General features: G+C 46.4%; 1 protein-coding gene and 1 pseudogene across 1 annotated transcript in view; one reads left to right on the top strand and one right to left on the bottom strand.

Annotated features, from left to right (window-relative positions):
- The window catches only part of Tacr1 (tachykinin receptor 1), a 169,946-nt gene extending 162,131 nt beyond the window's left edge, over positions 1 to 7,815 (top strand). Inside the window, exons 3-5 of the mRNA XM_075983785.1 lie at positions 806 to 956; positions 2,781 to 2,977; positions 4,733 to 7,815. Of these exons, the coding sequence (XP_075839900.1) occupies positions 806 to 956; positions 2,781 to 2,977; positions 4,733 to 5,024 (640 nt within the window). The 3' untranslated portion in view covers positions 5,025 to 7,815. The remainder of the gene's footprint in view (positions 1 to 805; positions 957 to 2,780; positions 2,978 to 4,732) is intronic.
- Positions 7,816 to 21,445: 13,630 nt separating this feature from the next.
- LOC142855558 (anaphase-promoting complex subunit CDC26 pseudogene) lies at positions 21,446 to 21,732 on the bottom strand (annotated as a pseudogene).
- Between the last annotated feature and the right edge of the window lie 4,990 nt (positions 21,733 to 26,722).

The raw sequence follows: 26,722 nt of genomic DNA, 5'->3' as shown, positions 1-26,722 counted from the left end.
CAGAGCTTTTCTTTTAGGAAGGGACCATGGGGGAGTCTTGGAATATTCTCTGGTTCTGTCCATCCCTGTCGTCTCTAAACACTTTGTTTGTAAGCACAGTCACCACAGCAACCCGAAGGAAGGACTAAAAGAAAATTGGACACACAGCACACTGTCACTGCTGTGGTGGCTCTAGGAGGAAGTGGCTACCCAGGGGACCTTGAGAGCCCCAGGAGCCAGGATCAGTGTGCCTGCACGCAATGGATGTACTACCACTCTGCCTCGTCAATTCTGCAGCTCAGGGCTCAGGACTCCTCAAGTATTTTCAAATTGTTGATTTCCATATTCAGAGAAGGCTGGCAACATGGCAGAGCTGCTGAGATTGACAAGGACATGACAGAGCACGTGGAGTGCTGGCGAGGAGAGACAGAGTGCCAACGTGGGTTCCCTGTTGAAAAGTGGGAGCTCAGCACTGGCTGTCAGAGAGTGGAAGGAAACAAGTCTGTGGGGGCTCTTCCCCAGCCGTACGTAGGAAGTTGGCTCTGTTCTGAGAGGGTGCACACCTCTAACTGCAGTCCCAGAGCTCCAGAGGCTGAGGCAGGAAGATCGGGGCCTCCATGTCATCCTCCAACCTCTACTACCGTTGTGATTTGAATGTGAAATGTCCCCCATAGGCTCATGTTTGTACAGTTGGTTACCAGCAGGTGACGCTATTTTTGGAAGGCCATAGAACCTTAGGAAATGGAGCCTTGCTGGGTGTTCAGCCATCCAGGTTTGGGTTTGGAGCCTGCTATTTCTAAGACTGACTCCTCTGTCTACCTCACAGGTACCACATCTGTGTGACTGTGCTGATCTACTTCCTACCTCTGCTGGTGATTGGCTATGCATACACTGTGGTAGGGATCACACTGTGGGCCAGCGAGATCCCTGGGGACTCCTCCAACCGTTACCACGAGCAAGTGTCTGCCAAGCGCAAGGTGAGCAAAGGCCAAGTAGGCATAGACCACCATGGCACTGACAGTAACAGGGGAGAGGGCAGGGAGTGGGGTATACTCCCAAGGCAGAAGCCATAGGCATCTCTGGACCTCAGGAACAAGAGAGGAAAGCAGGATCTTTCTTCACACCCACCAGTACATATACACACTCAGTCATACACATGTGCAAAATCTCATATATACACATAATCACACACATACAAAACTACTCTTCCACACACATGCATTCACATAATACACACAACACTCATATACACATATACATCCACATATAGACATTCATATACACACAAACATAAACAGTCATACACATGCATACATCCAAAAATGCACTTGTACATACACATATATATGCACATACCCTCATGAACATTTACACATACAAATATAGGCATTCATAAACATGCACACAAATACTAGTATACATCTGCACACACTCATACACATACACACATATATAAACATACAAATATAGATGCTCATATACATATACTCACAAACTTTATATACATATACACTCCCATATGTCCATACAAATACACTCAACTGCATAAATTCACACATGTATGTCACATGTGTATACACTCATATAGAGACACATATTCAAATCCAAACACTCATATATATGTACATACTTACACACAAATATGCATATATTCATATATATATACTCATGTGCATTCACATAATCCTTCATGTGTAGATATTCATATACACATTATCATACACATACACATATGCACATATTCATATACATATATACAAACACATATACTAATATGCAAACATACACAAACTCATACACATGTATACCATTCATACACACACATATACATATATATGCATACACGTATGCATATACAACTCATACACACTCACATACATACACATACATAGAACTCAGACAAATGCACACAACTTGCACACACACATGCTTACACAAAGCACTTTTGTCCGGAAATTTATAAACAAGAGAAATTGGTCTTCACAGCTCTGGAGACCAGGAGGCCAGGACCAAGGCAGAGCCCCTGTCTGTGAGGCACTTCCTGCTCATGGCAGTCGCCTTCGCACTGGGTGCTCTCGCAGTAGAAAGGCAAGAGAGTCCTAGGCCTCTCTAATAAGGGCTTTAATCTTCTCTATAAATCTTTGCTATCAGTGTCTAATGGCTTCCCAAAGGCCTGTGTCCTAATACTGTCACGTGTCACGTGTCGTCACTGGCAGTAGCAATTCACCATTGGGGCCTAACATAAACACTCAGGCTTCCAAGTCTCACAGACCTTCCTCAAGCCCCCTTTAAACACTGGATTTGTCCTTACAGGGGCTCTCCAAAGCTCTCCCTTCTCCCCTCTGCTTCAGTCTCCCAACCAAGCACCTTCCCCGACTCCCTTCCTCCACTGGCCCAGCCCTCTGCTGCCTTCCCTGGGCCTTCTGTCCTGAGTCCCCATTCACTTCTGCTCACTGTCTCCCCCTTTGCTTCTCTATACTTTTCCCAGCAGGGTCACATAACAGCACACATATCCTCTGAAGGGGTCCTGATCCACTCTCAGGTTATAATTCTATACATCTGGGACGGGTCCAGGAACCCGTAATTCCTGACAAGTTCCTGGTGGTAGTGATGATGGCAGTCCTGGACCACACGCTAACCAGCATCCTTAAGCCTCACTGTTAAAGGTCACCGAGCCTCCTTAAAAGATGATATTATAAACACCTCCCTTCCCACCCGCACTACACAGTGATGGGGAGGGGACAGAAGCCACCCCACAGGAAGATGTGCTGATGGGCCTGCCTGCCTTGCCCTCTCCCCAGGTGGTGAAAATGATGATCGTGGTCGTGTGTACCTTCGCCATCTGCTGGCTGCCCTTCCACATCTTCTTCCTCCTGCCCTACATCAACCCAGATCTCTACGTCAAGAAGTTCATCCAGCAGGTCTACCTGGCCATCATGTGGCTGGCCATGAGCTCCACCATGTACAACCCCATCATCTACTGCTGCCTCAACGACAGGTGAGGACGCCATGCTCACACACCCCAACAGGCTACCGTCAAGAGGGAGGGGTTTGTCTGCCGCAAGCTCACCGCACACTCCACACTCCGAGCCACCCACGCTCATCGGGGACAGGACAGGTCAGGCCTTCTCCCAACAGAGGTGAACTCAGACAATTCAAAGAAGGGAGCCCTCCAGAGGCTGTCAGCAATAAAGCATTCACTGTGGCAGGTCGAGAGCACACAGGAGGGGCCTGGGATACCAGGCTGTAGTGTGATTGTCACCCAAAGGAAGCATCCAACATTTATTTGGGGAAGGCTGTTGAGATGAAGGGGAAATGAAAAACCCTGTTACCTTACCCTCCGACCCCCCATTCTCTATCTATCTATCTATCTATCTATCTATCTATCTATCTATCTATCTATCTGTGTGTGTGTGTGTGTATACACACATATATATGTATAGATGAAGGGCCCCCTGTAACTAAGACACTTCCGCACTGGAAGTATGTGAAGAATGACATCCTCTTGAACTTGCCTCTGTGGTCTTCTATGATCTCACAGTGTAACAGGAAGGCCACTTGTTTGTCCAGGTTGCCCAGAACCAAAATAATCACACAGAAACCATGTTAATTAAAACACTGCTTGTCCCATTAGCTCTAGCTTCTTATTGGCTAACTCTTATATTAATTTATCCCGTTTCTAGTCAGCTATATATCACCACGTGGCAGTGGCTTACCAGCAAAGATTCAGCATGTCTGACTTTGGTGGTTCAGCGGTGTCTCTCTCTCACTCCGCCCTTCTTTCTCCCAGCATTCAGTTCCAGCTACCCGCCTACCTAAGTTCTGCCCTATCAACTAGGCCAAGGCAGTTTTTTTATTCATTAATGGTAATCACAGCACACAGAGGGGACTCCCGCATCATCACAACTTCATTGTCTAAGAATAGTTTGACAACCTATCTCCAAGTTTTTAGGTTAAATCTCTCAACATATATTTAAGTAAAGATGATTCTCCATTTCTGTTAACAATTATAGAAACTGCGGCACCCTGATAAAACATCCCTGGTAGCCAAGGGTTGAGTCTAGATACATACTTTTACCGTGTGTGAGTTGCCTTTCTGTTGCTGAAATAAGACACCATGGCCAAAGCAACTTAGAGGAGAAAGGGTTTATAGAGGCCTATGGTCCAGAGGAGTAAGAGTCCATCATGGCAGGGAACTGTGGCAATGGGTAGTAGACACAGTGGCTGAACAGCTGAGAGCTCCCATCTCCAACTGCAAGCAAGAAGCACAGAGAATGAACCAGAAATGGCAGAGGCTTCTGAAAGCTCAAAACCAGTAACATACTTCCTCCAACAAGACCCCAGCTTCTAAGTCTGCCCACAGAATGTTCAGCTGGTCACAGAACATCCAAATGCCCCAGCCTGTACTCCTCATTCACACCACAGCCCCTAGCAAACAGCTTAGTAGATCCCCATAAATACCTGCACGAGGAGTAGCTGTTGTAGATGGTCAATCAACCCAAAGTCTTCTCTTCATGCATCTGAGGAAATAACCTAATTTTTGGATGTCCCAAAGAAAGGTTTGATTTAACCTTGACAACTGTCCTTGAGGGGGGCTTGTCCTCAACATCTCCAGATATGAACTAATTTGAACATGTAATGACACAGAATCAGGCCCGTGTAGGTCCCGTGTTGAGGAGCTGATACCACGGGAAGGAAAGACCTCTTAAAAGCAGGCAGTATCACGGCTCACCTCCCCATTCTTTCTCTCCAGGTTCCGTGTGGGCTTCAAGCATGCTTTTCGCTGCTGCCCCTTCATCAGCGCCGGTGATTATGAGGGGCTGGAAATGAAATCCACCCGATACCTCCAGACCCAGGGCAGCGTGTACAAGGTCAGTCGCCTAGAGACCACCATCTCCACTGTGGTGGGAGCCCATGAAGAGGAGCCAGAGGAAGGCCCCAAGGTCACACCCTCATCCCTGGATCTCACTTCCAATGGCTCGTCTCGCAGCAACTCAAAAACCATGACAGAAAGTTCCAGCTTCTACTCTAACATGCTGGCCTAGGCAGCGGGCACGTGTCAAGGACACAGCCACCAGCCCATCCTGTGTCTTGATTCATTTATTCATGGACGTCTTTGCTCTGGAATCTATTGGAAATACCCTAACACTGGAGCTTTGGGGAAGGATCATGATGGTCTAAGGAAAACATTCCATGTTGTATTCAATCTGGATTCCTTCCTGTCCTTGTCAGCCATCCTCCATGAGTGTGACCCAAGGCAGATCAGTGAGCGTCTATAAAAGGAGAAGGCTGGACTTGATCCCCTGCTGTCATCCCATGATTCCAGAAATGACATCATCTGCATGCAGGTGCTCATCTAGGGAAGTATTCTGCAGTAATGACTCCAATGGACCTATTCGCCTGGAGCTTCTGCCTTTCTTCTGTGAAGTCATTCTCAGCCATGTGCAGACTAGCTCCCACCACTCCAGCCTCCCGCTAGACAGTGTGAATAAGAGAGGGTGCCACATAAACCCTAATGAATGCTGTATCTTCCAGCTAAGCACACATGAATAGAAGACACATATATACTTTTTTGTGACATCTCAATAGTCAATTCATTTAAACATCATGGGATTGACAACTTCGGGTTTTTTTTGCATTGTGTCCCCAATGCAACCAGATCTGGCTGACTATGTCTACAGAGGCCAGATGATGTGTATTCTAACAAAAGCCAGGATACCCACGCCAGACTTGACCTATCTGGGCCTCTTTCCTTTTTTATAAAGGAATAGGGCTGAACCAAATACTCTAAGTATCCCTTTGAGTCTCAGTGTTTCCTGATACAATGATGCATACATTTTGTTTTGCCTCTGTCTTATCTATCTCTCTCTCTTTCTCACACACATACACATATACACACATAAACACATGCAGATAAAAATTTAAAAAAAAACAATGGCAATCTCAGAAATACTAGGAGTGGCAATTCCTAGAGATGAGTGTGTGTAAATATTCTCCATTGATTCAAAAACTCTGATCCAAAAATTCCTTCTCCGGGAAGGTTCTGGTCTTTGATAGAGCAGGGGACTTCATAGGAAACCTTGGATCTCTCCAGCAGGCTGCAGTAAACTGCAGTCCACCTCTGAGAACAGTGTACGGGAGGTGTGTGAGTTTCCTGCCCTGGCTGCCCCTATCTTTGTGCAGGGATCATAACTCAGATTCTTCACATGTAGAGTGAGGAGGCTGCCCTCTGCAGCTACACTCCTGGAAAGAGGAGCCTTGCATCTTACCTTCGGACTCTGAACTCCTCTTGCTGCTCTCTGTCTATAAGAGGCTGAATGATCCACCAGCCCCAGGACACTTAGTCTGCCAAGAGCGGAGACCTGAAGGCTCCACGTCCTGATAAGGGTTCAGGATCTCCTGCAGGTGAGCACACCATCTCTGTCTCCCAGTTGTGGCCTTGTGCAGATGTGGCTGGAAGCCAAAGCTTCCTGTAACATCCATGAATATCCTCATGGTTCAGATAATTGGATGCACATAAGCTCCATCCATCATGTCAGAGAGAACAATGCCATCCACAACCAGGTTTTGTAGCTTTTGCCAGCCTTGTTGTATCTAACCGTATGCGGGAACCAGCACACCTGGGGGAGGCAATGACAATATAGAAATGGTATAAGCCAGAAAAAAATAAATGAGAAGCATATTCTGTAGAGCATCATGGGAAATAGTTAATAAACTATGTAAATCCTGCTCAATGGCATTCCATGAATGGAAAATCAAATGGAGGGGCAACAAAAGTCAATGCCCAAATTGGTAACTATACTTCAATAAAGAGTCTTTCTATGTATGAATGCAAAATAATTTGGTTATGAAAAAAACAAGAAGAAAACAGCAAGCATGGAAGACATCCCATCTGCAGACGAGAATGTGAGGCTGATGCTGGCAAGGATCTACGCAGCCCCTGCTCTGCACTTTGCCCTGAGCTGAGGAAACACAGCTCCTTCTACCCCCAGGAGCTTCCAGTGCCTGTCATTCCTTATGCACCATCCTGGTGAAGCCAGGCCGCTCACCAGACCTGGAGGCACCGAGAAGCAGAATCTTCCTGGGGTTTTAAAGACTGACTTTCAACAAGGGGACTCAAGCCAAGGGGTAGAGCTTTCAGAGAGCCTCTGTAGTGACAGTTCTCTGCATCAGCTCTGAAGGCAGTCAACAGTCAGCCCAGCGGACCCTAGGGACTTAGATGAGCAATTTCATCCCATGTGTAGTAAGAGGGAAGACAAGACGAGCCTGGGCTTTATGGCTATGGCAAAGTATCCCTTACAGAGGACCAGCAAGCTTCCCACTGCCCCTACCCCAAAGTCCGTTAAATTTGTAAAAATGTTGTCAATGCCTGTGTGTGAGAACACTGTGCTTTGTGCTCTGTGCATGGGTCTCTTATCAAGATGTGTCATCTTGTGTTTATCTCCTAAGTGAGTTTCCTTGATGTACCCTCCAGTAGTGTTAGACGGGGAGACACCCTGGGGCTATTCTTCCTGTGTTACCTCTGGCCTGTTGGATCCCAGTGCCGTTGGCATGCTCCTGCTGGGCCAGTCCCCTCCTGCCACTCTTCTTGCTTGGAGAGGAGCTCTGAATCGTACCTCATACTCAATGGAACTGAGGGGCGGGAACCTTTATGGGAGAAACACCCATTACCCCTCAGCAGAATGCTAATGCAACGGGCTGGATGGAATCCTAGGAGAGGAGAGGACTCGGGCCTGGGGGAACTGTCCATGGAGAGGGCTCACTCCTGAGGCGTCTGTGCTTGGGGCCTGGGATGCTGGAAAAAAGCTCTTACGGGAATAAAATGTGCTTTCAGCCATCTCGTGTCTATGTCTCTTCTCTGGGGAACAGGAAGGAACACTACTGGGGGTGGAGTGGGACGGCGTTGGGAACGCTCACAAACTGCACACCCAGGAGGATGAAACCCAACACCGTGGTGGCATAGATATGGATTGGCAAGATCTGGAATGTGTTTCCAGACTGGGAAACAGAAACTTGGGGTGGGATTATGTGGCAACACCAACAATGTAATGTCACCTATGAAAAGAGAGGCGCGGTCCATGGGTAGATGGCAAGGCAGTCGGATGTAACAGACATGCCCTGGAGGCAAGGTCAAGGCAGAGCATGTGGGAATCAAGCTAAAGGGCACAGCGGGAGATAGGGGAGGACTTTAGATCACCTCAGGAATAGAGATAGGGTGTTGGGGTTTGAATGAGAAGCATCTCCTATAAGCTTGAGTATTTGAACATTTGGTCCCCAATTGGTTGTGCTATTTGGGGAGGTGATGGAACCTTTGAAAGGTGGAGCCTTGCTGATAGGCATATATCACTGCGGGAGGGATATTATGGACTGTATCCTTCTGGAACTGTTAGTTCAAACAAACTGCCATGGTGTTTTAGGAGGGAAAGAAAACCCCAGTGCACACAGAGACTGCTCAAGAGAAGCCCGCATCTGTTTTAGCAGAAATTGTCAAGCTGGTACCCACCATGCTCAGTGGGGGTCTTCTGGGGAAGGGGGAAGAAGATGAGATGCTCCCCTTGAGTACTGTGGCAGACCCAATGTGCTGCCCCTGGGCTGCGAGGAGGGCATCAGCTCTCCAAGTTGATCTGTGCCACATAACTGCACAACTGTGCAACGGCTTTGGTCCAGGACCCTGAGTTTACAGGCATGGCTGGACGCTGCCACTGCCGCTGCCGCCGCCACTGCAGGTTGGAAACATGAATGGTGAACACTGTGAGCACTGGCAACCTGCCTGCCACTGAGGGGACACCTCTCACGGGCAGTGCCACCAAGAGAGCCATGAGACACTGTGGACAGACTTGGCAGTGGCAAAGAGAAGGAAAGGGAGACAGAGACAGCTCCCCATAGGGTGCCCAGAATGAACGATGAAGATGCTCCTTCCTAAATTAAGGCATCTTAGAAAATGGTCCCTGGACAAGCTTCAAGAAATCCACAAGTCTCCTTTAAGATTCCCACATCTCACATGGAAAATGGTCTCTGGGCATGGGTGGGAGTGGGGGGAGACCATCTGAATATCCTCTAAAGAGATGGTCTCTGGGCATGGGCGGGAGTAGGGGGAGACCATCTGAATATCCTCTAGAGCAATCATTGACCCTCCGCTACCCAGCAAATGGAGAGACGGTGGAGTCTTCGAGTGGGTGAGAAGCCTGAGGCCTTCCAGGCACAGCAAGAGGTAGATGAGCCCCAGAAGAACGAGCCTGGCTGCCAGGAAACAGCTTTGAAATAAAACCACACTTCCTCACAGGCACCAGATGATTCAAAGCTTTAGTCCAAACCAACAAGTCCATGATGAAGGGGTGTGCTTACTCTTCTCCATGGAAAGACAAGTATGTCCCTTGCATAAGCCATGGTGATGCTTTAGTTACAGGTCACAGATAAGGATGTGGGGGACAGCGATGAAGACCCCAAAGATGTTTCATTTGCTCCAGGTTTGTTTGGCCAGTGTCCTAGAGATAATCACCCCAGCAGCTGTAGCAGGGCTTGGTAATACTCTCCCCTGGGCTCCCTCAATCCCCCTTGGTACAGAGTGAATGGTCCTCCTCAGCTCTGAACCCCAGAGTGGCAGTTCAGTGAAGGCCCTGAGCACAGGCAGATGAGGTGGGGATACATGGAGAATGTCCCTCTCCATCTTCAAGGCTAAAAGCAACATCTCACTCCGCAGGCAAGGCTCTAAGACACCATCGCGTATTTCTACCCAGTTCAGAAGAACAAAGGGGAAGAAAAGAGGCTGGAAATCAGCAGCCACATGGCACAGACTGAACGCATTGGTGGCAGGCACCCTGGCTTCCCTCTCAAGCAGTGCAGCTTTCAAGGAGAAAAGATTGAAATAAGCAACAAGAGAGAGGCAAATGCTGGTGTTGCCTCTTCGGCCTCCTCTGGGGACTTCCATTTCAGTTCAAACTTGGATTCTCTGCACAGGATCTCCTGCTTTCTTGTCCTTTTTAAAACTTATTTTTAATTTTAAAATGTTATCAGATATTTGAGAATTTTGTACATGGTTTAATCATATTCACCCTTTCATCCCTCAACCCTCTCAGATCCACCCCCACTTTCCTACCCTCCTCAACTTTGTGTTCACTTTTGTCCCCCCATCCATATCCAAGGAGTTATCGGCAATTGCTAGCTTCTGGAAGAGGGAGAGTCCATTTTCTCTAAGAGTACAACCTCTAGGAAGTCAACCACACTGCAGGGGAGGGCCACACATCCAAGAATTTCTTCCCCTTTTGTTTCCAATTCGTTTTGCTTGACACTCTGTAATCCAGCACAGTTCCTGTCCCTGGAACACCCCTCCTAACTTCCTCCCTGCTGAAATGTGACATTCCCTGTCACTAATGGAGAACGGGGCATATCCATTGCCCAGTGATGTCACAGTAGTGTGATAGTATTAGGTAAGAAAATGGTTTTAGGGAAGTAATTTGGCCTTAAGGGTGGTGCTTCTATTATAGGATTAGTGTTCTTAAAATATGACCTATGAAAGAGACAGAGAACTCAACACTTCTCCAGTTCAACCACAACACCACACCACCCAACCGCCTTCCCACCATTTCCAGTCCCTCCCATAACTCCAATCTCAACCCCACCCCCAATTACTTCTCTAGGCTGAGATGATTTGAAGAGCAGGGCTTCAATGCTAAACCCAATACTTAAAAGAAGCAGTTGAGGCTTTGGGGAACCTGTTCCCCATGCTGGATCACCTCACCCAGCCTCGCTGCAGGAGGAGAAACTCCATCCTGTCTCAACTTTGTTCAAGCCCACGGGAGGCCTGGCCTTTCTGAATGGAGACTAGGAAGGAGTGGGTAGGGAGGATAGATGGGAGTCGAGGAGGGGTTGAGGAGGGAACTGCAGAAGAGGAAGGGGAAACTGAGGTCAGTATGAAAAACAAATGAAAAATGTTAATTAAATAAAATAGAATAAAGTTGTTTGTATATTGGAATTGCTTCTAAAAATTAAGTTGCTTTAATAATGAACATTATTCTTAAAGCCAAGCATGGTGGCACTCAACTTTAATCCTGACACTCAGGAGTCAGAGGCAGGCAGGACCTCAAAGTTTGAGGCCAGCCTTGTCTATATAGTTAATTCCAGGAAGACCAGGGCTCTGCAGAGAAATCCTGTCTCACAGAAGCCTTTAATCCCAGCACTCAGAGACAGAGGCAGGCAGATCTCTGAGTTTGAGACCAGCCTGGTCTACAGAGTAAGCTCCAGGACAGCCAGGACTACTCAGAGAAACCCTGTCTTGAAAAACAATAAACAAAGAATATTATTCATTTAGTTTTAATGTGGAATGTTAATATGCTTCCCAAAGAGATTTTGTTAACTTTTTCCTCACTTGCAGCAAATATTTGTTTCTCCAACGCTGACCCCCACCAAGTTTAGGCATTTTAGAACTTTGTAATGTGTACTAATTTAATGGGGAAAATATTGCTTTCTTTTAATTACATTTTCATTGCTGGAGATGTACTTATCCTTTGCTGGCTCTGCATCATTAAACATTTGTTTAGTTGAAGTTTTTTTTAAAAAAAAAAAAAAAGCAACAGCCGCTGAGGCAAAGATGAGATTGAAGCTAAGTAGAGTGTATTATAACTTACTATGGAGGATTGACAGAAAATGGCCCCCAAAGGGAGTAGCACTATTAGGAGGTGTGGCTTTGTGGGAGTAGGTGTGGCCCTGTTGGAGAAAGTGTGTCTCTGTAGAGGCAGGCTTTGAGGCCTCATATACGCTCAAGATTTTGTGCAGTATCTCAGTTCACTTCCTGTTGCCTTTGGATCAAGATGTAAGGACTCTCAGCTCCAGCACCATGTCTGCCCGCATGCTGCCCTGCTTCCTATCATGATGATAATGGACTGAACCTCTAAACTGTAAGCAAGCCAACCCAATTAAATGTTTTCCTTTATAAGAGGTGCCGTGGTCCAGGTGGGGATGGAAATCTGAGGGATCAGACTGGGGGACAGACGGAGGGGGAGAATACTGAAAGTTAACTGGAAAGGGGGTGCATTTTAGGACAGCCAGAAGCCTGATATAAGGAAAGCTCTCATGAATCTACAAGGATGACCCCAGATAACACTCTAGCAATAGTGGATACGTAGCCTGAACTGGTCATCCCTGTGATCAGATTGGTGACTATCCCAACTGTCACCAGAGAGCTTTCATCCAAAAACTGATGGAAGCAGATGCAGAGACCCACAGACAAACACTATGCCAAGCTCAGGGAATCCTGCAGAGGAGAGGGAGGAAGGATTATAGGAGCCAGAGGGGTCAGGGACAACACAAGAAAACCCACAGAAACAACTAATCTGGCTCATAGAAGCTCACAGAGTCTAAACCAACAACCAGGGAGCCTGCAAGGAACTGGCCTAGGCCCTCTACATATATCTGACAGTTGTGTAGTTTGGTCTACTTGTGTGACTCCTAACAACAGGAGCAGGGGCTGTCCCTACTTTGGCTGGCTGTTGAGAACCTGTTCCTCATACTGGATTGCCATGTCAACCTTAATACAAAGGGAGATTCTTAGTCTTACTACAACTTAATAATGTCATGCATTGTTGATACCCATGGGAGACCTACCCTTTTCTGAACAGAAACAGAGGAGGAATGGATTGAGGAGGGGGAGGGAATGGGAGGAGAGGAAGGAGGAAAAACTTTGGTCAGGTTATAAAATAAATAAATTAAACAAAACCAAAAAAAAAGAGTTGCCATGATTATGGTGTCTCTCTGCAGCAATAGAAACCCTAAGATGCTTACCTTTCCTCTTGCTATGGAAAACCATGCTGACTAGTGTAGAGGAAGGGTTTCTTTTGACTATGGTTCAAGGGTGTAGTCTATCATGGTGGGAAAGTCCCAATGGCAAGAGCTTGAGGAACCTGATGGCACCACATCGACAGCCCAGAAGCAGAGAACAGTGAATGCCAAAGCTCAGCTCACTTTCTCCTTTCTACTCAGTCTGATGCCCAGCCCAGGGAACGGTAAAAGTGAGTTTTCCCCATTGGTTAACTCAGTCATGCTACTCCCCAGGGGATCAGAGGCTGAGTGCTCAGCTCTGTCGGGGGAGGGGGCACCTATAGCCATCTCTCCTCCTGACCAAAGCTGAGGACACCACAGAAAGGGGGGCAGAAAGGATGTGAGAACCGCAGGATGGGGAGAACTGCTAAGAAATGTTGTTTCTGGATGTGGCATGGCTGTCACACACTCACAAGCTCACCCCTGCTGTGGATCGAGCTAGCTAAAATCCCAGCGCAGATGGGATAGAGGATCGTCAGACCCCATGTGTTACTAAGAAGCTATTGGCAGCTGATGGCTTCATTCTTTTTTGAGGGTGTGGCCCCTCAGAGGATTACCATGGCAGATGACCCAACCCTATGTACATATAGGCAGGAAAGGCTGAGCTTAGTGGGTCTATTAAAAGGCATGAAGTTAGAAACATTGGGGGATATGAGGAAAGTTGGAGGAGGGATTAGGCAGGTAGATATGATCACATTTCATTGTATTCGTGTATGAAATTATCAAGAATAACATTTTTAAGATAATCCCCCACAGACATCTGGAGTTGGAGTTTCTTTATTCATTAACCAATGAAAGTAACACATGAACAGAAGAACCTCCTATACCAGACATCCTCAGAGGGAACCATAATCCAGAAAATTCCCCACAGGAGGCTTGCCTCTTAGGGGACTCAAGATCTCAAGTAGACAATTGATATTAACCACCCCAACAGCATGCAGTGAACTCAGAAGACTCCTCAGCCCATAACTGGGAGTGAATGCCATTTTCCCTGTCCTCAGTGGTCTCCCCACACTTGAGACCATTTTTCTCCTCCACGCCCATATTGCTTGTACTGTGCCTGTGTACTAAGCAGAGTGGAAACAGCTAGGTCCCTTGGCCTTTGCTTCACAGAGTAAGGGGATCATGTTAGTATGGGCTGGTGTACTTGAAACTAGCCTGAAGACCCCAAGTGTTGAATGACAGGACTAATCTCTTCCCTCTCTTCACCTCAGCTAAAATATAATGATAACAAGCCTTATGCGCTGCATCTCTGGGACCACAAAGTTTATGTACAATAGCAAGATCCATCTCCACATGCCATAGAGTCAGTGTTATTGTTCTTAGTATGAGAATAACAGGGCATCATTTAAGTAATTTGCCTGTAGCCCACTAATGGAGCACAACACCACTGACAGCCAACTCCAAAGCCCAGAGTCGTAAGTCCTTCTGCTGTCCCTTTATTCCTCACAGTGCCATTTCTCTTCAGGTTCCCATAGTCTGGGTGGGTCTGACCTCCCTGGACACATTGCCAGGAAGCTAGTTCATGAAGTGGCATTTTCAGAAGCAGCAAATTTTCATAGGATCATCAGAAGAAGATTCCAAAGGGTAAACTGTTCGCATGGCTTTAGATGTTTCCAGAGTCAGCTGTGCAGGCAGGCCCTTTCATGATGTTTAGAGAGACCTCAGCAAGTATGTCCAGCTGCAATTAATCTTGGCACCTTCAGTCTTGAGTGCATAAAAATCCCCTTGGTGATACATTTCGTTAGAGGATAAAGGCTTCTTTTAACAACAGAGAAGTCACTGGGAAAAATAATATACTTACAACGAGCAACTTAGAGACCCATGTCCTGCTCTCAGGCCAGGCTTACTTGGGTACTGGAGGCAGAGAGAGGTAAATTAGGGCTTCTTGATTGTCTGTGGAGCACACTGAAGTGCATCCTGGAGCCAGGTTGTACCAGAACATCACCAAAAGGTGATACAAGGAGTTTCTGAGTTAGGGAAGAAGGGTGAAGTCAGAGCTCGAGCAAAGTATCCAGGGGCACCTGATTAATAGTTTTCAAATCCTATAACTGCAGTGGAATGAAGGGCTTTCCATAGCCTAGGTTCCTAGCTCATCCTCTGGTGTGGGAGAATTGTCTGTAGTCTGTCAATCATGTTTTAAATAAACGCTGATTGGCCAGGCAGGAAGTATAGGTGGGTAAACCAGATAGGAAGCAGAACAGGAGAATGCTGGGAAGGAAGAAGCCCATTCCTCACACTCCAGCCCAGACCACCGAAGAGGCAACATGTGAGCTGCCCCTCTGAGAAAGGTACTGAGCCACGTGGCTAACACAGATAAGAATAATGGGTTAATATAAGCTACAAGAGCCAATAAGAAGACTGAGCTAATAGGCCAATCAGTTTTATAACTTATGGAGATCTCTTGGGTGGTTTTCTCTGGGGCTTGCCGGCTGTGGGGTACTGGGCAGGAAGGAAATAACAAGCCAGCCCCTCATGTTACAGTCCTCAGCAGGTTTGACTAGTAAGTCCCCACTAAACCCAGGGACTGTGTTTAGTCAGCACGTGAGTAACTCCTGTGTACTCCTGTGTAGACTGGCTGGACTGAAACAGAAATGGTTTAGAAAGTCCTCAGGGATGGGTTTCAAAGCAAAAGGAGGATTGGAACCAGAAAAACATGGATGTATTTCCCAATACACAGGTTTGTCTCTCTGAGTGAAAGTAAAAGCCTAAAAGCTTTGGCCTGTGAATTTGGTTAGGAGCAAGGTTTCAGGTTCAACCCCACAAGAGAGAAGGGTACATTGGGAGATAGGGTTACAACTCAGTCTTCTATCCCATATGGCCGAATTCTCGATGTTTTCTTCTGATGTTTCAATATTATCTCTCTAATACAAAGGACTTCCATATCATTCGCCTGCCTCCATCCCGTTTTAGTCTTCCTTACTGAAAAATCAAAATGGATATGTAGTCTCCACTTTCCAGATTCCCAGACAGACATGATAGCCATGAACTATGCCTAATCTTTAAACTATGTCCAACTCTGTAGTGGCATTTCATTTGTATTTTAATAAATAAAGCTTGCCTGAGGATCAGAAAAGTAAAACAGCCACACTGGCCAGCCTTACAGACCAGGCAGCAATGACACACACACTTTAATCCCCGTAACAATTCTCAGTGCCTTTCATAGGAAGGTGTGTTGCTTATTTTTGTTGCTGTAATAAAACACCATGACCAAGAGCAACTTCTAGAAGAAAGTTTATTTAGGCTTAAAGCTCCAAAGGGAATGTCCATAACGGTGGGGGCAGCAGGGCAGCAGGCAGCTGAAAGATCCTATCTTCAACCACAAACATGGAGCAAAAACAGTGAACTGAAAGAAGGGCAAGGTTGTAAACTGTGCAAGCCCATGCCTCCCCCAGCAAGGTGTGCCTCGTCCAGCAAGGCTCCAGCTCCTCAAGGCTGCATAGCCGCAGACAGCATCATCAACCTGCAAACCCGTGTTCGAGTGAGTGAGCCTAGGAGATATCCTTTATTAAAACCACCACAGGGGCTTCATTTTGTACCATTCTAACCCTCCATCCATTTTTATGACCGCCTCAGTTATTTATAGCTTTCTACCTACACTAAACTTAGAGTGTGTCCAAACAGGAGAGAGGTCTATCATATATCATAGCAATGTTGCTTGTGTGGCCAGTGAAAGAGATAAAGAAAAAACAAGACGAACACAGTGGAGGTGGAGGGCACTTCCTTTCTGCAAATACATTTTTAAAAAGACTGTAAACTTCAACAGGCCCCAGTTTCAACCCTCTTCAGATAATGTTGCTGAGTCCCCTCATGACAAGAGTAACACCAGAGGGGCACTTCAGAAGGTGGCTCCATGATGACACTGGGGACAATTGCAGCAGGTCCTGACACTCACCCTTCCAACACTAACCAAATCTCTAGACATGTTCCCCCAAGGTCACGGCTTGTTGACCAGAAGAAGGGCATTGTGACCAGAAATATGAATCGTCCATTTAGTCAGAGGACGCCTGGCCTTCACCCTTTCAGTCTTAGGCCCACAGTACAACAGATGTGTGATGAGCATCAGGCTGGAAAAGGGGTGAAAAGAGCCCAGGTCTCGACAGAAAACAGCTTCTGGGCTAATGGGTATGGTAGCCTGGTAGTCCAATGAGTAAGAATGTCACTAAAATCTGACATAGGGAGTGTTAAAAAAGAAATGGCCATTTATTTGAGCTTAGAGAAAAAAAAAACTGGACGCTGGATTTGAGGCCACCGAACTCAGCTCTGAGAAGGTGAGAATGAGGACAAGTGTGGGCATCAGTGAGAAGAGGTAAACAAGACCCCGAGCATAAGAGATGGGAAGCTGGGTGACCAGGACAATGGTGTATGTGACCAGGACGATGGCATATTTGAGCTACTGGAAAATAACTAAACAACCAAACAAGATCAACGTCTGTGTGGAAGAGGGTGGGGAGTAGGAGGAGTGAGATTGAAAGAGAGAGAGGGGAAATGCGCTGGAGACCCTGATAAGCTGGGAAAACAATCTGGGCCTTTACTCTTGGGGCAAAGGATGTCTCCGAAAGACTCGGGCACTGACAGCAGCAATCTCATTTTAGAAAAGGTCATACCGATGGCACAGAGACCAATTAGGAAGCAATTGTTGTGGTCTATATGCGGGAGACAGGATTAATGCTGACCTCTGAGAGGCTAGGGCATCTCTACCCAGATGGGCTTGACCTAGGAACTAAGGTGCAGACCAATTAACCATTATCAGAAGTCAATCTGAGAGAGGGACTGAAGTAAAGAGGGAGACAGAGGAGTTGTGAGCAAGTGAGAGCAAATTTACTGAAAAGCAGGGAAGGGTCCGTAAGATGGGTCGGTGGATACTGATGCTTGCTCTCAAGGCTAACCTGAGTTCAAGTCCTAGAACCAACATGGTAAGCAAGAACTTGATACCTGCAAGTTGTCTTCTGATCTACGTACATATTTACATGCTGTGGCATGCATATGAGCATGAGCATGTGCGTGCAAACACACACACACACACGATTTAAGAAATCAAAATCAGAAATACTCTGTCCTCATTAGGTTTCTATTACTGTGATAAGACCGTGACCAAAAGCAACTTGGGGAGGAAAGAGCTTATTTGACTTATTCATCCTGATCACAGCCCATCACTGAGGAAAGCCAAGGTAAGAACTCAATTAAGGCTGAAACATTGGCTTGCTCCCCATAGCTTTCTCAACCTGCTTTCTTCTTTTTAATTAAATTTTTTTTTTCATTTTACACACCAACCCCAATTCCCCATCTCTCCCACCTGCCCACATCCCCCATCATACCCAGTCCACTCTTTAGGGGGGGCAGGCCTCCCTTGGAGCATCAACGAAGTCTGGTATACCAAGTTGAACAGGATCAGGCCCTCTCCCCACCCCCACCCCCGTATCAAGACTGAGCAAGGACTCCCACCATAGGGAATGAGCTCCAAAAAGCCAGTTCATACACCTCGAATAAGTCCTGGTCTCACTGCCAGGGGCTCACAAACAGATCAAGCCACACAACTGTCACCCACATTCAGAGGGCCTAGCTCGGTGCCATGCAGACTCCCCAGCTGTCAGTCAGAGCCCCTGAGCTCCCACTAGCATGGATCATCAGCCTGCTTTCTTATACAACCAAGGCCCACATGACCAGGGGTGGTGCCTCCCACAATGGACTGGGCCCTTGATATTAATCATATTAATATCATATTAATCATATTAATCATCAATCAAGGAAATGCTCCACATATGCCCATGAACCAATCTGATGGTGGTAATCCCTTAACTGTGGTTTCCTCTTTCCAAACCACTCTCACCTGTGTCAAATCACCCCAAAAATAAATAAATAATAAATACTAACCAGCACAGATTCCCATAATCAGTTATGGTCCCCAGGGACTTTTCCTAGAACTTCTAACAAAAACTGGGCAAAGATCAGTGTAATTTCTATTGAGATTAGTTTATTCTCTGGGAATATTACCAGCTAGTGGAGAACGTACACCCATGTGTGTCCCCTTACCCAGCTGGGGAGATGATCATGGTCAGTGGAATGGTCAAGTGGCCCTGTTTATTATTTCTTAAGCTTGGCCTGGTTTGCCAGCCATTGGTCTTGGCGAGATCGGCTAACACCAAGTGCAGCTGGCTCCACTATCTGGTAACTAAGCCAAGCTCTTTCTTTTCCCACTTACAGGAATGGCCTATATTTTACAATATACCTTGTCTTTACTGCCTGTGTAGTAGGAGCTAAGCCCTACCACAGCTACCAGGATGTATCCGTAGTATTCCTTGGTGACCTCATCTTTAGCTCCCTATTCACGTAGGCAATCTGAAGCGGTCTCCTTCCTGGCATAAGTGAGGGCATTTTAGAAGCCGTCCTTCTCTACTTACAATTATCTACTGTAATTAGTTACATACAGTACAAGAATACGGGAAAGGGTGACAGTGTCATATGTAGGATCCTCCATGGGCGCCAGTAGGAACCTGCAGAGACCGGCTTGCTTTCCTCAGAGCCCAGGCCTTCCTCTTATCTAGCCATCCTAAGTATCTCCTCCCCTTCCACAGCAGCCATCCTCCTAATTTACCATCCTCAGTGCTCCAGGCTTTGGTGTTCTAGCCTTACCTAATTCCTTTTAACCCTAGACCTATGTTCACTGCATCAGGATCTCAAACTAAATTAGTCAGGGCAGATGGGGAGAAAGCAGACGGACTTAAGAAGCAGTTGGCTTCAGCGTTCAGCAACTGGATTACACTGTCTGTGATGGGGAGAGGGAGATTCCAGAAGGAAATTTAAAATTTCCTGTGTAGGTAGTTGAATGATGGAGACATTCTTGGGAACAAAGAACATTAGGATACTAATGCTGGGGGAAGGCTGAGAAACATAAGCTTGATCTCAAGTGTGTTGGGTGTAAGATAACAATGAAGACATCAGAGGAAACGCCAAGGAAGATGTTGAGCACACTGGCCTGAAGTTAGTGAGCAGTCTGGCTGTGAACAGCGATCTACAAGCCAATTATAGATGACAGATGATGCTCTGAACATGAATAAGCAAAGTTACCAGCAAATCCCAATAGCTGTCCAGAAGAATCAGATTGTGTTGTACAAGCCAATGAAAGGGTGAAGAGCTCTGGGCTGTGAGGACCAACAACTAGGGCCAGCAGGGAAACAGGAGTTCCCAGGAGGCCTGGTGATAGAAAGGTCAGTGCTAGACTTAACGAGGGCTGTGAAAATGGAATCGGGAAACAGAAGCAGATCACAGAGAGTGGAAGAAAGAATGCCTAATAAAGAAATACAGCCCCGGGGCTGGAGAGACAGCTCAGTGGTTAAGAGCACTAGCTGCTCTTGCAGAGGAACTGGGTTCAATTCAAGCATCCACGTGACAACTCAGACATCTGTAATTCTGGTTCCAGAGGACCTAATATCCTTTTCTAGCCTCTACAGTCACTGAATGCATGTGGTGTGAAACACACGCATAAAATAAAAACAAATATATGCAAACAGAAAGGAAGAAACACAGACCCAAACCTACAGAACTCCTAATTAGGAGAGAATGAAGAATATGGTGTCTAAGAGCTGAAGAGATGGCTCAGTGTTTGAGTGTGTTGTTCTTTTTCTTTTCAGCCTGAGTCTTGGGTTTTATTGTTTTTTAAAACAGTAAGATAACAGGACTTAGGGGTCAACAATAAAACTGGAATAAACATTTTGTAAAAAGAAATTTGGAGCAGGAAGAGGAAGCTACACAATTCCCTTTTATCTCTACCTTCCCATATACATCACTCAGGAACTATCCAAAAGCCTGGGTAAAGCCAGCTAATGGGTCTTTTTGAAACTTGATTCCAGATGTTCTGGCTTCCACTGCCGGTACTTCTGTCCCTAAATTTTATGGTAAAATGGGGCATTGTGCAAAAGTATCCAGAGTTCAGATTGGTTTCTGCGGCACAGATTCCTAGTCGCATCCCAAAGGAAGGAGAATTAAAGTGGCTAGTGTTTTTGGAAATGTTCGTGTTTCCCTCGTTGTATAAAGCCTTTCTGTAAATGCATCTGACTCTTCGGGTTTTTTGTTTGTTCATTAGAATCCAATCTCCATGAGCGTAGGAGTCTTTGTCTTGGTTTGGTTTGTTTTAGACAATGTGAGACAAGATTTCACTGTGTTGCCCAGACTAGCCTCCAACTCATGATACTCCTACCTCAGACTTCCAAGTGCTAGGTTACAGCCATGACCAAACTCATCTGGAATCTCTGCTGCTTGCAGTATGGTCAGCTGTCACCAAATACTGAATAAACTGGTGACGTGAAAGTTCGGGGATCAACTACATGTGTCCAGGTTAGGGGTCCTTTTGTAAAGACAAGGAGGATGACATCACCTCTCAGAGCTGGAACTTCACTGCTACTACTTTTAGGGATGTCTTGCATTTTTCCAAAAATATATTTAATTTTCAAAACAAAAATCAGGTAAGCTTTCCACAGTTCAACTTTCTGGAAACAAGCCAGAATTTGGCTTCTAGCTTATCAGTAAGTTGAACAGCAGTAATTTCATGCAGACATTATTTCTCTCTGCAGGAGACAGAAAACATTCTCCTTGGTTGTACACACTTAATTCTCTAAATCTGTTCTGTATTTCTGCCATCGTTTTATTCCATTCCAGAGGTCTGGCATGCAGGAGAATTCATCTCTAAAACTCCAAGTTTCCAAACTGAGATGTGCGATTGTTGGGCTTAGGTTGGGGTTTATAACCAATTCGATCATTAATCATTTGTTCCCGGCTTTTGGGGTCACTGCTAAGCCTAGCAGCCCCTTCTCCATCACTGGTTCCTACACCTTCCACATCTTCCTTCTGCTTCTTACGTGTCTCCAAGTCCTTCTGAATGCTCTCAAACTCTTCAATGTCATCAAGCTTGAGCTCCAGGCATGTTGGTTTCCGTTGCAGCATATTGGAGTCAACACTGGCAGTCACACCCAGTGAGCTATGGGCTACCAGAAATGGCAAGAAAGGCAAAAACTTTGGGTGGCAAATCCCAGCTACAAACCAATGAATTCAATTCACAGGATTATCCACAGGCTTTAGCCAGGTTCCAAATGGGTGAATCATTCATTAATCAGATGCTTCCTGTGCTGAGCTATGGATGTTTAAAGTCGCTGTCACAACCTCTTTCAGGCCTCTGCAGTTTCCCAGAACCTCAACTCCCACCATGACGCCATTGCTGCGCTGCCCGAACTCGAGTGTGTTGTTCTTGCAAAGGACACGAGTTCAGTTCCCAGCACCTATGTCAGGAAGCTCTCAGTGGCAGGTAACTCCAGCTCCAGAGGAAATCAGGTGTCCTCTCCTGGCCTCCATGGGCACTGCAGTCATGTGCCTAAATATTGATATAAAATTTTGGCTTCTAGGAGTTTGAGGATTCCTGAAGAAAGGATCTCACCCTTTAGGTCTGAAGATTTGGAAGAGTACAAGGGGATCCAACAGCCTCACACTGCTCTGTTTGGGGAAGCAGTTTAAATACCCTGTGAGAGTGGTCTTGAGAATCTCTGAAGAGGGATCACCATGGCGGGCTTTCTCAGCGGTGGAGTCTGGACTGAGGAAACTCCCAGGGGAGGAGGCTTGGGATGGAACTTTTCACCCAAACATTCTAGACTTTTGGGATATATTGATGTCAGGGACTGAGGTGAAGCCTTAACCCAGAGTATAGGGGTGCCAGGGGCTGGAATGATGCTTCCGACCAAACATCCCAGGCTCTTTGGGTATAGGGACACCAGCTCAAGTCTGGCTACTTCTTGCAGGCATGGAGTGACATAACAGAGGGGAGAGTTGGGAGTTGGTGAGCTCATGCTCAGCAGAAGGTGTGGCTGGAGAGGCACCTAGTTTACTGCCATCCTGGAGACCTCAGGTGTCTGTTCCTTGAGACATGAGAAGGCAGATGGCTAGGAGAAAACATAGATTGTTATTACTGGTCATATGAACAAGGCTAGCCATGGGAAGGGTCATTAACTGCAAGAAAGAACAGGAGAGAGAAGTGCCGTGGTTATACAGGAGAGACAAGAGAGCAGATGTGCCCTTTAAAACCAGATTTCGGTTGTTGGGTAGGTGTTCATTTGAGCCAGGAGAGGTGGTATCAATGGTGAAGTTCTAGGAACTGGTGCAGGTCATGGTGTCATCTAGAAGGCCCTCTGTAAGTTGGTCTTGGCCCAGATAGCAGAAGTGACCTGTAAAATAGGCTTGAAATTTGGTGGGGTCAAAATCTGGAGTCTGTTAGTTTTTACCAGACCAGATTTTTGATAGAGCAGCAAAGCTTTTTCCAGGAACCTGTAGGTATCTGTAAGACAACTGGAACAGATTTACATCTTGGTGTGATAGCAAAAGGCTATGGCTTTAGTTAAGACATGAACATTTTAGAAGACAATTAAAGGAAATTGGAAACTCTGAATCTGGACTTACCCAGTCTTAGCCTGGCACAGATCAGGCGCTGAGGAGAATGGTGTTTTCCCAACATGTAGCCCTGGGCTGGTGAGAAAAAAACAGCCCCCTCGGTGGGACTTCCAGATGAAAAGCTTTTGTGTTCCAATAAACCTCTCCATCGACACAATAATCCAAATCAGACCAAATCAAACCAAATTTTAAAAAGCCCACGTTTAATGGATACTACAGGAAACCACGTGTTTGTGCTCTGGGGGGCAGTTTAAATACCCTGTGGGAGTGGTCTTGAGCATCTCTGAGGAGGGGTCACCATGGCAGACTTTCTCAGGGGTGGAGTCTGGACTGAGGAAACTCCCAGAGGAGGAGGCTTGGGATGGAACTTTTCACCCTAACATTCCAGACTTTTTGGCTATATGAATGCCAGGGGCTGAGGTGAAACCTTAACTCAAACAGTAACCCAGATCCAGAAAGACAAATATCTACTCACTCAGAAGTGAGTTTTAGACATACAGCAAAGAAAAAGCAGCCTACAGTCCATGACCCCGGAGAAACTAGACAACAAAGAGGACCCTAAAAAAGACATATGTGGATCTAAATAGGAAGCAGAAAAAGACAAGATCTCCTAAGTAAATTGTGACTGTGGGGGTCACAGGAGATGGTAGAAGGGCAGAGGGGAGGAAGGGAAGAGAAAATGTATAGCTCAATTAAAAACAATAAATAAATCTTTTTTAAAAACCAAAAAAAATTCAGCATCCAGACTTCCCACGTCCCCTTCAGGGTCTAGCCTGTTAAGAATAGCTTCCCCCTCCCCATCATGGAAACTTCTCTTCACAACAGACAGAGCTCACCAAAGAAAACCATAATCAATAAATATTTAGAGTTGTGGAGCCCAGTCCCAATGGATACATCTACACAGCACTCCCATACCAGAAACATTTTCTAAAAGGGAGCAAAAAAATTGTAAGAGCCAGAGGATCATGAATTTTGCTGTGAGATTAGTTCCCTAGTAACAACAGAAGCTTTACCAAAAAGTCTCACCAACATGATCACAAACATGAGCTAAACAGGGAAGACACAAATGAACATGTTAAACTGGACAGGGAAAATCCCATGAGGCCCCGATACAACACAAAGAACTACAGGTAACTGAGGAAATCTGAGAGCAAAAGAGGTGATCCCCCTGTAATGATCTGTCAAGCCCTCCTTGTCTGAGATAAGCCCCTCCCATTCCCTCCCCGTCCACCACCAAGGAGGCAGGCAGATCTTTTCTTCTGCTTCCGGTCTGAGACCTGCCTTTCCATCTCTCGAAGAAGCAACTTCTGTCTCTCTCTCTTCTCCCCCTCTGTTTCCTCTCTCTCTCTCTCTCTCTCTCTCTCTCTCTCTCTCTCTCTCTCTCCTCCCCCCTTCTTCTCCCCTTTTCCCCTTTCCCCTCCATAAGCCACTAAATAAATATCCACTTTCTCTGCATGGCGCGCCTATCCATGTCTCTGTCTCTCACCTGCCACATGGCTCCCTTCCGTGGGACCAGCTGCCTTCGAAGACCTGCAGTATGATCTTGTGGTGTGTCCATCCATCTCAGTCTCTCACCCACCACACAGCTCCCTGCCTGGGACTCGCTGCCCCTCATGGCCGGCAGGCCACTCAGGGGTGGAACCCAACTGCCTTTGTGGCCTGCCGTGGTCTCAGGACCCACTGCCCACCATAACACCCCCCCCCAAGGAAGAGCGCACCAATTGGTTGGTTGCCTGTAGTAATAAGGAGCGGCGGGGCTGCGTCCCCAACACCCCAGTCGCCTGCTCGGCTAGCTTATGCCCCGAAATAATTACACACAAACTGTATTCATTTAAACACTGCTTTGGCCCATTTCTATCTAGCCTCTTCTAGGCTAATTCTCACATATTAATTTAGCCCATTTCTAATAATCTGTGAGCACCGGTCTTACCGGGAAAGATTCAGCATGTCTGACCTGGCGGCTTGCTTCATCGCGTGCCTCTGCCCAGGAGCCAGGAGCATGGCGTCTCTCTGAGGCGTCTGCTCCGGAGAGGAGAGCTGTGGAGTCTGAGCTCACTTCCTCTTCCTCCCGGCATTCTGTTCTGTTTACTCCACCTACCTATGTCCTAACCAATAAAAATGGGCCAAGGCAGTTCCTTTATTAGCCAATGACCTTCCTCCATCAGTTGCCCAGTGTCACATAGCCAGTCCTGAAAACATACATACAAGTGACATTATACAAACTCAACAGATTATATTTAAGAATATACATGTGTGTGTATGTATGTACGTGTGAATACCTATGTGAATTAATTAATAATAGATTTTTAATAAAGAGGCCACAAATTTGGAGGAGAGTGGGAAGGGGTATATGGGAGGGTTTGGAGGGAAGGAAGGGAAGGGGGAAATGTTGTAATTAAAATACAGCCTCAAAAATTTTAAATTAAATTAAATCTTAAAATGAAAAGAATATGTTGCAATAAGACCAGGCACATACCATCATATCAAGGCTGGATGAGGTGACCTAGTAGGAAGAAAAAGGTTTCACAAGCAGGCAAAAGAATCAGCCAGTGCCTCATCTCCCAGTTAGGAGTTCCATAGAAACATCAAGCTACTCAAGCATAACATATATGCAGAGGACCTAGGTCAGCCCCCCACAGGCTCCGTGTTGTGCCATGTTTGGGTGACAGCCCTGGGAAGCCTGTTCTTTTCTGAAGGGAAACAGAGGGGTTATATCTGGGGGACAGAGGAGGTGGGGAGAGACTAGGGGAGGGGATGGAGGGCTAACTGTGGTCAGGAATAATATATGCAAAAGAAGAAAAGAAGTATAAGTTAAAAAGAGGAGAATATAGCTGGATGTGATGGTACACACCTTTAATCCCAACACCTATTAGTCTGAAGCCAGCCTGGTCTACATAGTGAGTTCTAGGCCAACCAGAGCTACACTACTGAGGCCACATCTTAACAATAAAAAAAATAAAGAATTTTTAAAAGTAACACCCTAGCAAGAGGAAACATGGAACCAAGGAAGGATTTCCAATCTGCATTTGTTGTTCAACAGATTTTAACTTATTTCCTCGCCTGTGGGGACAACTACTTTGAGACAGAGCAGTTGGGTTTACAGGAGGAAAAGGCAAGAACGCTCAGCGAACGTTTCTGGGAAAGCAGGAAGTCATTACACTGAGCACAGAGGGAATGCAGGAGACAAAGGGCGAAGGCAGCCCAACGGCAGACTCAGAAAAACTCGCTGGATGATTGCTTCAATTTCCGCGGAGAAACAGAAAGTGAGGTCTACCGCGGACGTGGCCAGAGGTCCTGCCGCACGTGTTAACCCCTAGACAGTGTGAGTCAGCAGCTCCTTCCAAACCCTGGCAACAACACAACTGGTTCTGGCTATGAGACCGGACTTAGAGAAACACAGGCCACAGCTATGAAGATGTCCGTTTTCTGACTCCATCTGAAACTCACTATAAGGGATGGAATAAGGGGTGGGGGTCCCACAGGTGGCACCTACCACCAA

The sequence above is a fragment of the Microtus pennsylvanicus genome, chromosome 8, assembly GCF_037038515.1.
Source record: "Microtus pennsylvanicus isolate mMicPen1 chromosome 8, mMicPen1.hap1, whole genome shotgun sequence".
In the NCBI taxonomy this organism is placed as follows: Eukaryota; Metazoa; Chordata; class Mammalia; order Rodentia; family Cricetidae; genus Microtus; species Microtus pennsylvanicus.
Note: the sequence above shows the minus strand (reverse complement) of the source record. Positions and strands in the feature narration are given on the sequence as shown.